Source organism: Calypte anna, chromosome 3 (assembly GCF_003957555.1).
Source record: "Calypte anna isolate BGI_N300 chromosome 3, bCalAnn1_v1.p, whole genome shotgun sequence".
NCBI classification, from domain to species: Eukaryota; Metazoa; Chordata; class Aves; order Apodiformes; family Trochilidae; genus Calypte; species Calypte anna.
Window position 1 is genome coordinate 85971716 of NC_044246.1, and position 15272 is coordinate 85986987.

The 15272-nt window shown below is 34.0% G+C and overlaps 1 protein-coding gene across 21 annotated transcripts in view; it reads right to left on the minus strand.

Annotated features, from left to right (window-relative positions):
- RIMS1 (regulating synaptic membrane exocytosis 1) overlaps window positions 1-15272 on the minus strand; it is a 306200-nt gene that overhangs the window by 83837 nt on the left and 207091 nt on the right. For 9 of the 21 annotated variants that reach the window (XM_030448757.1, XM_030448773.1, XM_030448768.1 and 6 more), the window contains one exon: window positions 3336-3407. The exons of 7 other annotated variants lie outside the window; for them this stretch is intronic. In XM_030448757.1, coding sequence (XP_030304617.1) covers window positions 3336-3407 — 72 coding nt within the window. Of the gene's footprint in view, window positions 1-3335; window positions 3408-5842; window positions 5921-10091; window positions 10176-15272 lie in introns of all 21 variants that reach the window. 5 more of the 21 variants (XM_030448756.1, XM_030448754.1, XM_030448755.1 and 2 more) reach the window with 2 other exon arrangements.

The following is a 15272-nucleotide window of genomic DNA, read 5'->3' on the forward strand; positions in this document are numbered from 1 at the left end:
ATCTGTAAAGTTAACATAGATCCACTCTACCAGAAAATGCTTCCTTGCTTTTACTCTGAAAGAATGCTCTAGTCTAACAAGTCATCATATTCTTAATTCTGATTTTTCACATTTTAGAGGCTAAATATCCTGGAATTTATCTGAGAGCTCTGTGAAGCTCTAGGAGAGTCTGTCCTCCTATTATAGAACAGACACTTTACCTAAGACTCCCAAACTTAAGTCCTGCTCTTACAGTAATATCCTTTTAAAGGCCTGTCCCACTAAAGATAGAGGAACTGCTTAACTTAAATGAAGACAAATTATGCTTAAGAGTTGCATTAGCTGAGGGTATTACATTTGAGATGAATATGCTACTTGTGATGAAGATGAATTGACCTAAGAGGGATCTGGAGAATAACTAGAAAGGAGGTAAAGACTTGCTGGTCTAGAAGGTCGGTTGCTGAAAGGAAGCAAATGGCTGATCAGGGGGATGAGAGAAAAAGAAATAAGTGTGGACACAAAGTCCAGTGTATAACTGAGAAAATGAGAAGTGACATAAGAACGGACAGGTGAGGAATATGGGACACCTGGTAAGCAATGGGACTACAACAAGCATATATGTGTATCATCTGGTTCTGCAAAGAGGAAGGTAACATTGTAAGCAGAAAATGTATTAATTCAACTGGTGATGGTTTTCCAGAGAATCCTACAGGTTCTAGCTTTTAACTGGTTTGCTTTTTCCCTTTGGCATACCTAAAGCTATCACAAGAGAGAATCTTACTCAGCAAGCAGAAAGCTTTGTAGAGAAGCTGATAGCACGCTGGTATCTTACTCCAGTAATCTGCTTAGTTTACAGTAGACAAGATCTAGAAACTGCAAAATGAAGACCAAATCTAAGACAGAAATGGATGTTCGATGAAGAAATAGTCCCTAGACATATTTGCCATTTGACAAGGAAGTTAATGAATGGTCTGTCCTATTATCAAAACATTCTGATACTAGTGCAACATTATATCTATGATGAAATACTAAACTATAGCATTCAGATTTATTTAGCTATTTGTGTCTCACAGTTAGCAGCAGTGAATCATTTTATGGAAACAGAAACCTACGTCATGTACCACATACACATAAAAAGAAGCAGCACAATTAATGTTTTTCCTATGCTCTTGTTGCACTGGGTTCATTGCTCTTAAGATCACTAAAAATCAGAGCTCATTTTTATCTTCTGGGAAGTAAAAATGTAGCTATGAGGACTCATACTTTTAGTAACTTTGCTTAACTTTGAAGAAAAAAAGTTAAGATTTTTTTGTTGTTAGTTTTCCTAATCAACTGTGAAAAGTTACTTTGCTGCTTAAAAAAAACAACTAACATCCCCTCCAAAAAAAATGTCAAATCAAAAACACCCTCCCCCTCCAAACAATATCACTATGTAGTGACTACAATCATAACTACATCAATGATAAATTTATTTCAGCACAGCTATAACCAAAGTAGCAACTTCAAATCCATTAAATACAATATAAATTCAGTGTAGAAATATTTCCGTTTCTTATATCCACTAATATATCCTCAATAGTACTTTATAAAAAAAAAAAAAAAATTTTCAAGTATCCAGGAAAAAAAAGTCTAAAAATGCCAGAGCTGAGCCATTTCAAGTAGAGAAACTCATTCTCCAAATATCAAAAAAGCATTTTCCTATTAAATATAACTATATGCACATCCTTAGAGATGGAGCCCATGTGCTACCGACTCATTCAGCATAACACTTCATAATCACAGTCCTTTCAAACCAGTTCCTATATCACTTGCAATATCTGAATTTCTTAGTATTTCAGATAATGATTTACAGCTTCCTTTTATTGTGGTTAGTGTAAAACTAACTAGTGTAAATAGGACTTATTAAGGTACGGTTTTGATCAATTCAGTTATCTAACACCTGCAGAAGAAAGATATTCAGGCACTGAAATATCAGGTTTGAAATGTAAACTCATACAGATACACTGGTTTGTCAAACTTTAAGTATTGTGAGATTCCCTTTTGTAGTCTGACAGTGTCTCTGACTCTGGCTTTGCCCTTTTTCCATAACACTCTCTTGTAGTTTATTTTCCTTCCATACATTTTCTGTTGTAATACTTTCTAGTTATATTTATGTTCCCATTTTTCACCTCCCATTTACTATTTTGTCCCATCTCATCTTAGTTTCACACCCACGTAGTCTGAATGGTTATCAAGAACTGTGAGACCCTTACTCCTCAGAAGTCAGAAAAGGTGTGGTTTTAGTGAACTCAATGGCAAAACTGTCCTTTATTCAAGCAAAATTATATCAGCCATCATTTATTTAACTTCCCTGGTCCAAACTGAAAAAGCACCTGAGCTGTTGAGACAATAGAATCATCAAAACTAAGGAAAATATAATTATTGCTTTTGGATTAGGAACAATAATCTGAGACATGAAGCAGTAAAATAAATTAAAAGCTCTGAAGTTTTACTACGTAATGTGAAATTTCATTGAAAATAAAAACGTTTGTGTTGTTTATGGAGGTTTTATAAAACTCAATATGTAAACAGAGGTACATTGCTCCTCTGCTAATCAAGATAAATCTGTTTCTGACAAAGGCAAGATCCCACCCCCTACACTGCTCTTATTTCAGCTAATACACAGTGTTTTAAGCTTAACGAGATCTAATGATGATTTAGTTGGGTTTTTTTCACTTTAAGAATTTGAATACATAACACAATACTAACATAGCAAAGCTAAAAGCTACAATGACAAGTATAGTAAAATTCAATGAAACAAGGGTTAAATTCCCAGTGTTTGCACTGACTTCTATAAGAGTAGATTCTTCTGTCCCTACTTAAATGTAAATTAATATTTTATATTAATAAACAAATTAATTTGATTGGAAAAATATTGAATCATGGATCTTTTAATGTATTTTTCTCATCCTTAAAGTTATTGCAAAAGAGATGAAATCTTTTGAAGAAAGATCAGCAGTAAAGCACAGAAAAGGTTTAGTTGCATGCTAATGATTATGCTACACATTTCCAAATTTCATTTTACGAAGATCAAGATAGTGGCAATGGGTTTCAGACTTTGACTCACAAAATGTATGGACTGCAAGTCTCTACCATAGAGTTTCTCTGCAATGATGGAAAATACCACAAAAATTCTGTATGTGTGCAACACAGGAAGCAGCGTTAATAACATAGATTTAAAGTAAAAAATATAAATTACAGCAACCCAGCTTTTGGTACCGTCACAGATTTCCCACTTTAAAAGTTTTATTAAAAGTACATTCCAAACTTTGGAATCAGATTATAAGAGATGTTTAGTGATTGATCAGCAATCCTACCTTTCTGTTTCAGTTGCCGAGACTTTCCTAGTTTGTTTTTGGCTGCTATATCTTTCCACTTTTCTGGACTGCCTGTGGAATGACATGTCGGAAAAGAAATAAACAAAGAAGAAAAAGAACACACACAAAAAAAATGAAGATTATATATTTATTAATGTATTGCAAAGCTAATAATAGAAATGGTTGACAGATGACAAAAATGACAGCTAGCTTCATGAACAGGCTGGTGACTCAAGGTTTTAGACACATGGCCTGGGTGGTATGGAAGTTATGAGGTACTAAACCAGGGGAGGTAACATTAATCCTGACTGAATATTGCAGCTCTTTCTCACTCCACAGTCTGTATGTCATTAGAAACAATGCCTCCTCAGAGGCCTTTTAGTCTTTTCTTAACATCATGCAAATGCAAAACAGAGAACAGTGCTCTCATTTAAACTTTAAAAATGGCTTTAAATTCTCAATTTGAAAAAGGAAAACAAATTTTGCATCATACCAGATTTAAATTATGCTGTCACTATATTAATAAAAACTTGGCTTCACAAAAATCTCACTTTATTAAAACTTGTAAAAGCTTTTTTTTTTTACTGCTTGTAAAAGCAGTTTTATACTGCTAGAAACAGTATAAAACAATCATTTTTTCTTTTCTAATCAATATAAATATGTTAGAAGTGTACTCCACTCCCTTCTCATAAACCTTTTTTAGAATTTGACATTTGGGAAGTGAGGCACTAATTACCTCTGACAACCTAAGCATTTTACTCTAGTAAGTATAATACACAGTTACATGAGTCTAGAGCATGTTTCACCATTATGACCCAGGATTATACATATACTTGGAAAATCTGTAAATTTTATGTGTTCCAAGATTTCTGTTACTTTCCATAGTAATGTGAGCACTAACAAATTATGGTTTACAATTTTAAATCACTGCTAAGCACCAATATATATTAGTTGTTTAGAATAAAAAGTACATAGAGTATTTCAGGAATCGTCAAACCCAAGGAGTGATGATTATTAATTGATGAACTAGAAATGTTCACAAACCCTAACCTGCATCTCACACTGGTGCAAGAAACATGTGTAGGATCTAGCAATGGTGTATTAAATGCCATATATTAATCTATAAAAGAAATACTGTAGTCTAAACAAATAGTTCAAAACACTATTTTTTAAATACGTGTTTTTCTTTAAACCTTTGTAGTTGTAAAGAGTAATACAGTATTCAAATTGGAAGAAACCTAAACAGCTGTAACATCAAATTATACCCAAAGAATACAATCACAGTGGATTTTCATGATTTGTACCCACTGTATTATTTGATGTGAATTATATTCTGACGTAGTATGCTGCACAACAAAGAAAATGCTGCAGCAAAACAAAATGTTTTTGCATGGGCAGAGCTCATTACCTGTTGCTGTCTTGGTTTTAAAATAATACTTTTTTTTTTACCAAAAAATCAATCTCAGATTAGAAACTAAAATCCCCTTTGTCCTCAAACTACATTTTCATTGGGGTTTTTTTGTTCTTTTGTTTTGTGTTTTTTTGGGGGGTTTTAAAATATATTCTCATTACTTTTACCAGGATAAATACAAAATGGATACAGAGGAAAACATTAAATGAAGCAGCTTTACTTAAAATCTAAGGTTAGCTAAAGTGTTTGAAGTTATGCAGCAGCATTGTCATTCAAATAATGCCACTCTAGAGGAGGGTAGATTTAGATTAGATATTAGAAAGAAGTTCTTCGCCATGAGAGTGGTGAGACACTGGCACAGGTTGTCCAGACAGGTGGTGGAAGCCCCATCCCTGGAAGTTTTTAAGGGACAGAGCTCTGAGCAACCTGACCTAGTGGGAGGTCTCCCTGCCCATGGCATGAGGGTTGGGACTAGAGGATCTTAAAGGTCCCTTCCAACCCTGAAAGTTCCACAGTCCTATGATTCTCGTAATTTCCTGTTTGACTGGTTAGGGGGCTTATCTTCCTCTTACTTTTTATGTCACTTGCTTTGTCTGTGACATTATGAACTAATTAATATATAGTGCTAGTGAGCTGAATAAACTTCTCTCTCTTTGTGCTGTCCTTGAAAGCAGCATACTTTAGGAATATGTTTAAAATCACAATTTCCTTGATGATCCCTTCCTCTTGCAAAGATGCTGCAGTCTGTATACAATTCCATATAACTCAACAGCTTACAAACAGTACAGCCCTCAAGTCACTATCTCAGCTTGGGCACACTGTGGACTTTGGCATAAATGTGCAGGTAGGCATCCTTTTGAGCCCAAATACATTGTATGAAGAGTTTACTGAGGATAAGAACACTCACATCCTATTCAAATTTATCTCTTAAGTATAGTTTACAGGGAATTAAGTATTAGCTAGGAACAAAGCGTGCACACATACATACAAGGAGGAAAAAAACCCTAAATATATGAAAGAATTATGCAGAGCACATGAAAAATACAATATCACCAAAATCTCATTTACTTGGAACTAGTGGATGAAATAAGGATACCTCTGTGCTTCTCCAGGTTTAGCACTTAGATGGTCTACACTGTCCTGTTTTGGAATGCAAGACTCCAGCGTCCTTGTTCTTCAGAAAATTTGGAAACATGGATGTGAATTTGGACAGAATGAGCAGAAACAGAGAGATGGTCACATGCAGTGAAGGTGGAGACATGCAGTCAAACATATAAACCAAAAGCACTATCTACTAAGAAAGACTGAAATGATTGCCCCTTCTTTTGATTTAATCCACACAATTTAAAGAAATATTAAAATTTTAGACATAACAGCAACAATCTGAGATGCAATAAACTAAAGAATGAAAGCCACAACAACTTGTGTTGAAGACATTTGTACTCTACATGAAGAATGGCAGCACTATGGCTTAATAGGAGCCTTTATCCTTCTTGAGAATCAACAACGTTTATTAGATTAATATATAAACCTTTACAGAACACCTTGCCTCAGGAATTTGAAAAATACATATTTTGTTATCATGTTGTGAAATCCTCCTGATAATGCAATTAGATTTCCTAATTCCATGTATTTTGACAAAAGCTTCCTATTCTGTTACTGATACAGTAATTGTTAACAATTCAATAGCAAAGGAGAATTACTGACTCATTTTTTAAAAAAAATCAAATAAAGTTAAGAATATTTCCGAACTTCTGTATTATATTTATTCTGTATTATATTTATTTCTGATGAAGTTTTAAGAACCTTAGGATTTGTTCACAGCTTTCAATTTGGCACATTTTTAGTTGGTTGGTTTATTACTAGTTTTTTATGGAGTACAGAGAAAAAAAAATTCTTCTAGTATATCAAGATTTTTTTTTTCAGATATCAAGCTTAAGTTTTAATGAGAAGCAGAAAAATTTGCATCCCAACTAATAATCTAGGGTATATAATAAATTTGCAACTATTTCTCCATTATGGGGACAAAATGTTAATTTCTTGTAAGGTCATAAATCTACCAATCGCCACACCATATCACCATCAAAAAGGCCTTGTTATGTTTACAGACAAGCACTATATATTATTTCATATACAGACAAGCTATTCAGAGTTTGTGTGCCAAAGACCCAGATGCCCCAAAATATTTATCACTGTTGAATGTGAACAAAATCCCCCCACAAGTGTAATATTCTTATCAAAATTAAAAACCTAGTAAAGTGACAAAGTAACACTTTTATAAAATTCAGTGTCTAATATTTAAAGTTACTTGCTATTTGTACAGCAGACCCCAGTGGTTTCCAGTAACTCTGCCCATTTCTGTAGCCATATAGCCATCAAGAATGTCATGTTTAATACTTCTTGATTGTCCTGGAAGATTTCTGAAAGGTTGATTCTACATTTTATGGGAGGTCACAACTACTCTGAAGGTTTGGTGGCCCCTCACACTCAGTCCTAGCACTTCAAATCATGTCTTTTCAAAAACTGTCTCCCTGATCAACACACAATGCTGCTGTGTGGAAAGAGGGAAGGATCACCCGTGTCTAATCACTGCCACACCAGTGCACAGCACACCTCAAGTTCTCTTTGTGAAAGTATCAGAAGGGTCTTCACACAAGCTCTCTTACAGATTCATAGATGACCCCCAAAAGCTACTTATACTAATGGAAAGTAGAGGAGAATTTCTTTTATTTTTTTTTAATCCACTCTTGGCTCCATGCTATAGCTATATGCCAACTTTTAAAAAAGAACAGTCTGAATAAAATTCACAACTATGATTAAGTGCTCAATTTTTCTTCTTGCTTTTACCATCACTTACAATTTCACTATTTCCAAGGTCTTGAGTTATCTGAAAGTCTGATTTCAGACAGACTTTCTAATTCTTATATAAAAAAACCCAAAACCTCCCAGAACAGATGATATCAAATTCAAATGTCTTAAAATACACGATACTAAGCAACTTGTCAATTCTTAACATTGAAACAAAAAATCTGTCAAGGTACACCAAGGTGTTTATTTCTGATAAAGCAAGTGCCTAAATTCCAGAATAACAATCCTGCCAAGATCTTTAATAAAATTTATGAATCATGATCAATAAATACCAGATTGCAAAAATTGAAATTAAATTGGGAAAATTAGAAATAATGCAAAAGTCATGTATCAGAAATGTATTCAGAAATAGATATTTTATATTGCAGCCTACATGCAAATTGGGGCAATTTGTAAGATAAATCTGGAATGTACTCAAATGAAGAATAAGGTGACATCTGTCAAAGTCAATTAATCTGTGAAAATATGATTTGAAAGCAGTGATAACCAGTTAGTTATCCCTGCTAATCCAGCAGACACCCACATCATCAGTAGTCAGATACAAATGCATCTCAGAAAAAGCACATATTAGAGAACTGAGTGGTTTTGGCCAACTGCCAAAGCTATGGGAAATTAATCAGACTGAATATAAATCTAAAGAGTAGAAAACATAAGTAAGGCACCTTTGATTCCCTCACTGATATTCTCTTTACCCATGAGGTGGGCTATTCTTTTGTATTGGACATGCAAAGCAATGAGCTCAGCATTCTCTGATATTCTCTTCATGTAGCAGAAAGATCCTGGAACTGGAAAACCACAACCAGTCACTGGGATTGGGGTTATCCTAAATTCCTTCTGGGTTCATCACTTGCTGCATCACTGAGATTTGGTGACCAGGCCACCCACAAAACATCCAAGCAAAAGACGGGCCTGATTTCACTAAAAAATCACAGACTGCTGTTTCTCCAACTCAAAATCTTTCCCACAGTAAATTCTATATTCTCCAGATGCTTTTCTGCAATATGTTTGCTAACAGGTATTGGAGAATTTCAGTCCTTCTTTGCAAAACTTCAGCTGGCATCAAAAGGCTTACAATTCTGCATTAAAGATTGTAGTATTTAGATGAAAACCTCATTTCACATGATGACGTGATATTGTGATCTAATTCTAATCAGTTCAGTGACAATAAGATTTTACCAGTTCTAATCTAATGAAATCAAAGACAGTCTTTCCAATGACTTTTAAAATGGGAAGTAAAATTATTATTAAATTCCTAAAAGATACAAAATACATCTATAAACTCAATAGCTGTCCCATCAAAGGGATGCATTGGCAAAATTTATATAAATGCAGTGTCTCAAGGAGGGGCAATTCTGAAATCATGCTTCACAATTTTAATTTTATAATTTATAATGCTGTCTTACTAAAAAAAAAAAAAAATTAAGTTACAAAACCACAACTATCCTCCTCCTACTTTGTTATAGTGGATACATTTTGTATCAAGCAAACAAGAAGACTTAAAGTACAAATGTAAGTACTGTGGATACACTTTAGAAGCAGGTAAGCACTATGACTACAGTGAGTTTTATCTATATACTAGTCTAAGGATTTCAGTGTAATTTTGTAACAGCATAAAAATATATTTATTAGTTTCATGGACCATCTGTATCTTGTAATTTCTTTTACATAAAAAAATGAAAGAAAAAAGTTTGCATTTGTATCTCAATAGAAATGTTTGTCTAAAAATCCCCATATCTATCTGAAAAAAAAATACCAGAAAAAAATTACTACAGGAAAAGCAATGGAATACTAAAGCTGCTTTGAGTAGAACATTTGCAACAAGAAAAAACCCAAAATATATATGTCTATTAATCATAGGTGGTATTCATAATAAAAATTTATTTTAAACAGTGGTGTTTTTAATCAAACCTACCTTGTTAGGAAAACCTGCTTCGGGGACACAATCCTGATTTAGGACAGAATTTACCAACAGAGCTGATTTTTACATATATCAACTAGCAAGTGTTACCAAGACTTCCAACACATTCATTTGTGGGTTTTCTTCCCCCTAGGAAGAGTTTGTTTAAAAAAGGGGAAAAAAAACCCAACACAAATAAAAACACCTACACAACAACAGGCTCTAAAACAAATATTTATCATATTATAAAGCACCACAGTGAAAACACCACCAACATTTACAGAAACAGGTAAAAAAAAACCAGGCTAAAGAACATTAACAGATGATGCTCTGTTGTATTAGACATCTTATTTCATGGTTTGTGACCATTCAGACAAACAGAAAACTTGAAAAGATGTCAATTGCTAGGTGCTTTATAACAGTTCAGCAAAATGCAGAGATGATATCTAAGCTGCTGTTATATTTTGGGCTTCTGGCAGTCATAAATCTCTATTTCTGCATACTTTTAAATTTCAGTGTATTTCTCTGAGAGTGCAAGATGCAGTAAGCCACTTTTCAACTGGGAGGAGCTGACTAGTACCTGTCATCCTCCGGAGATGCATGCTGGATATGAATCCTGGGACTAGTAGGTCGTCTCCTCTCTAGGGAGGGGGACAATCTACCCCTGTTTGCCCGTTCAATAAAACAGGAAAAAAATAGGATATTTAGTTCATGGTAAAATTAAATATATGGGATTTGGGACTGGAAAAATACCCCAAAAAGTAATGAGAGTATGTAATTTCATTTATTTATCAGTTAATTATTTTTGTTAGCAGTTTTCTAACTCCTAATATACTATTTTTATGGCTGCTTATCACAGAAACATTACAGATAAAAATAAAAGAATGTATGCATAAAGATGCAGAATTTGGACCAAAATAAATCTTTATCATAGCATTGTTTTGAAATATTCTCAAAATGCTAGGCTATCTAAAATTCCATTATTCACATAGAAAGTTGTAGGAGAGCATATGAGAGTAATTTTCTGTTGAATACTGTTTGTTATGACAATCTCTCCTAGCTCTTTGCACTGAAAAATGCATTCTCAATAAAAATGTAGGTTTTTGAATTATCAGGAAAATTCTAAGGCATAAAGTGACCCTTTCCTGGAATGGAATGAGAAAGTGATGGATAATTACCTACAACTGAGCTACACACATCTGTGCACAACAACTGGGGTAACTGTTTTTAATTGTAAAATACAATGAAAGTGTGTGCAGTCAGCTTCCCCTTCTGTTCATTTCTCTCTATCCCTGCAGTACACATCAGCAGATTATGTCATATAATTAAATTTAACAAAAAGGACCTGAATTGTGACTGAAAACTGGTCTTACATGATTTTTTTTCTTGAAAAAGTTCATTTAGAATCATATATATTAAACTATAGAATGTTGCCTATCTTGCTGAGATGTTCTGTGGATGTTATTGAGTAAGAGTATGTATATTTTTTTACAAAATAAAAAATACTGACTAATTTACAAACAGCAACATGTTTACATAAACTCTGCATTTAACTTTCTGAGGCATCCTTCCAGTCCATGTAATACGGAAAGGTTTGGTTTATGGAACATGCAAATAACAAAGGTGTCAAGAGTTTCAAGAAGGAATAGTTTGTTAGTAGTTAGGTTCTTTTTCTCTCCAAAGCAAGTGTTAAAGAAAACATTAATGCATCAGTGCACTCAGTCAAAGCCCTTAATATGCTGATATCCACTACAAATATTAAGCAGAATTGACAGGATTGCCTAGGTCATGCAGTATGAACTTTGAGAACATGCTCTCTGTCACTAATGTTGAATGTCCATGAGCCAAAGTATGGTGCAGACAAATGTGCAATAACCTTTTTCTTAACATGATTAAAAAAGAACTGAAATCACAATACAATATATACCTAATCCATACATTACTTTAAATGTAAATGGTGATACTCAACATAACTGCTAAAGGCCTGCAATATAAACACCTAATACAACAGGCTTACTAAAAGAAAAAAAAAATGTAGAAAAATCAATGTGAAATTTGGGCAGGTTTTAATTGGACCAAGTGACAGCTCCAACTTCCCTTTTATCTATTTATGATAACATGTCATAATATCTATTATGATTATTACATATCTAATTAAATATTATATATTAGTTGTTACATATTAGATTATTAAATATCTAATATCTATAATATCTATCTGATATCTATTTATGAGTAGGCAACAGGTTCAGCTTTGCATCTGTTTTAGGTGGTAGTGACCACCTGTTAGCACTACTCATTAATATTTTGGAAAAGTTTTGATTCCTACTGCAGTGAAGCACCTCAGAACAAACCTAACACAGCTACTCAGCTGCATTTTGCAGATGTGCTGACCCTGTTGTAGATGAACCAATCCCTGGCCCATGCCTCTCTCTTTAATTTGCTCAGAACTCCACTGACCTCTCAAGATCAAAGTATATAACCAGTACCAGTCTGTACAGCTGCTCTTATGCTAATTCCTAATATACACAGCAATTTCTTGCAACAAGGCAAAGTCAGAAGGTAGATAAAAGTAGTTAAGTCTAAAGTAGTTATCACTGCCTGCAATCCTTCATCAGTCTGGGGCTGATACTATTATGATGGGAAACCACTGTACTTATATCTTACACCTACATATTTTCCTGGCTGGAGGTTGAGGGTTGCAAAAAAATTTCTCCATTTTAAAGAAATGGTATTCAATTTACAAGGAGAAAAAGCAGAAATTTTGAGACAGGGAAAAGGAGAAAGAAAAATCATGCTAAAAAAAGTAGTAGCAGTCAAAACATTTTCTTTGTCATTAGAGGCTATTTATATTATAAATTAATACATGTTTTTCAGATCATCACAGGAAATTTGACAAGACAACAATTTTGAAAATAATATGGCTTGGGATAAACAGACAGGAAAAAAATATTTTAAAAAGGCAGCAGTGGTGAAGCTGTACAGATATATTGGTAGGGGGTGAAAATCTTTGGGTATCCTAGTGTATTATGTGCCAAAGAGAAATACACGAAGGATTAACTTTCATTCAGTTTATCAAAACAACTTGGCAGGGCTGTGTCAGGGCAAGATCAATTTGCCAGTCAAGTTATACAGACTTTCTTTGTTCAAATGATGAAGCTTATAGTAGGAGAAAAGGAATGCCTGCTTTTGTTTTGGTTTGGTTTTTTGCAACTAAGACAACTTGTATATCCTATATTCATATATGCTGAAGTATTCTGGCAGTATATATGGGTCAACAAAAATATCATTGTCCATCAGTTACATACAACAAAAAAACATTTCTGTAAAAAAAAACTGAAGAGGACAATTTAAACTTCTGATCTCAAATCTAATCTGATTTATCCCCTCTCAGGTGGGAATAAGTGCAAATAATTTTCCACAGGTGAGTGTACTTATGATTTTGTTGAATAAAATACCACATTCAGAAGTCCATATTTTAAAGACATGAAGTCTAAATCTACAGTTCCATTAGGGGTGGGAAGTTGAGAGGAACCCCATGGAAACCACTAAAAATGCATGCAACATAGGTCCCACAAATAAAGTACTAATGAAGTGGTGCCTTATAGATTTGACTTCACAAAACTACATAGTGTTCCTCTTTGCTGCAAGCAGGACCAGCTCTACAGCAAACAGGTACTTGTCTGATCTCTTCTTAGCCTCCAGTACTGAAGTCCAAACAATCATTTCCTTATCATCTATCACAGTGTTTCACTGTACTTACTTTCAAAAAGGCTTTCCTACTGCATAAGATGAACCTGCCTAACTGTACTTTAAGTCTCTTTTTCTCACCTTGACCAGCAAAGAAACAAAATGGTTTTCGAAATTAAAATTTAGTTGTGCTCCTTAAACTAAAGATTCCTCTATCATGAAACACAAATGGTTGCTAACCTTACATTAAAGTGTAAGTAGATACAGTCAACAGTGGAGAAATAAATCTACTAAAACCAGCACCCCCCCCTCAAAAAAAGAAGTGTTTGGTGGGTTTTATACATTAAATATAATATTTTACTCCCCAAATTGGGCTATGATATCAAAAAAACCATGATATACCTCAAAAGAAAAAAACTAAAAGAAGGACATCCTTGATATCCTTATTACTCTGTAAGAGCCACACAGCTCTCATTATTTTCAACAAAACCATCATACAAAATCTGAATATGGGTTTTTAAAATATATTTTTTTGCATCCCCATGAAGAATCCCAAGTCAAAAACACCTATATATGGTTTCTTAAAGAAAGGAAGTTTCATATTGATAGACTATGTTTTTCTGGAGCAGCCCTACTGATGGTTTGGCAAAACCCTGTGTTTAGTAGCGGCAGAGGCTGTTAACACAAACTAAACACTTTTAGAAGGAGTTAATGGAAAATGCTGCAAATTCTCTGCAGTGCCTATTGGACAGAATGCTGTTCAGGAAGAAATAATAGAACTGGTTAATGTCAGTGACAGGTGTGTTTTTGAGTGCAATATTTTAACTAGGTAGACTATAACTGGCAGTTACTGTTTCACTGAATGCTCAACTTGATGAGTGGCATCTGAAAATTAAAGTAGAAAACATGTTCTGCTTATGTCCATGTGCTATTAAAATAAGTAGCTGTATGTAGACTGGCCCTATTTCTGTCATACTTTTCTTTTAATAACCATGAATATATTATCTATGATATCTTGGGCTCAGTCTCATAAATAAATGAACTCATGTAAATCCATGTGAGATATCTCACCAGAACTTTAGTCACTCCTCTGGAACATGGGCACACAACATGGGCACAACTTGAGCAGAATTTCAATCAAGGCAAAGTGGGAAGTCGGGAAGAGGGAAAGGGGAATTTCACAAAAACTCAGAAATCTTGTCTTAAAGAGAAAAGTATATTCTTACTGCTTTTCTTCATGTGACTGTTATAATCACCACAGTACAAGTTGACTGACAAATCAATTTTGCATTATTAACTGCTTCATTAGTTAAATAGGAAACACACAGATGAAATTGTAATTCCACCATATCCCCAAAGTCAATAGGACTCTATCATTGCCTTTAGTGAAGCTGAAATCTCACTCTGAAATGACATAAATCTTAGCTAGAAGCATAGCAGATGATTAAAAAATTCCTTGTGGGAAAATCCCATGTCCTAAAAAAATACCAGTAACGTTTGATTCACCTACTATTTTGAGTGAAGCTACTGTATTAAATATTGTTATATTAAAAATGTAGAAAACATACAGCAAATGCCTGCACAATGTATGTGACAACAATATTTAATTTGCAAATGTGTCTATGTAAGACCTACATGAGCCTTAGTGCAATGTCACAGAGCGGAAAAAACTTAATGCAGTGATTTCGACCTTGTAATTGGAAAAGCAGATGCAACAGATTGGATTAAGAAAGCAATGAACTTTGGCTGTTTTGTGGAAAATACACCAATACACAAACTACAGTTCTGGTTTGAAGTATGAGACTTTTGTGGCAATTTATGAACTATGTCACTGCCTTATTAGCAGCCCACAGAACAGGCAAGAAACAAATGTAATACTTTTAGCAAATGGTGATGAAGATTAACAAGTGCTATTTTGTCAAAATACTTAACACTGCAATGCTATTATCAGCATACTGAGGACTTTTGTAAACAATGACATCAGCTTGAACTAAAACAAGGGAAGAAGCCAGAAGCAGTTATAAAGTCCAACACACAATTTACATGACATACATGAATACAGAACGAAAAA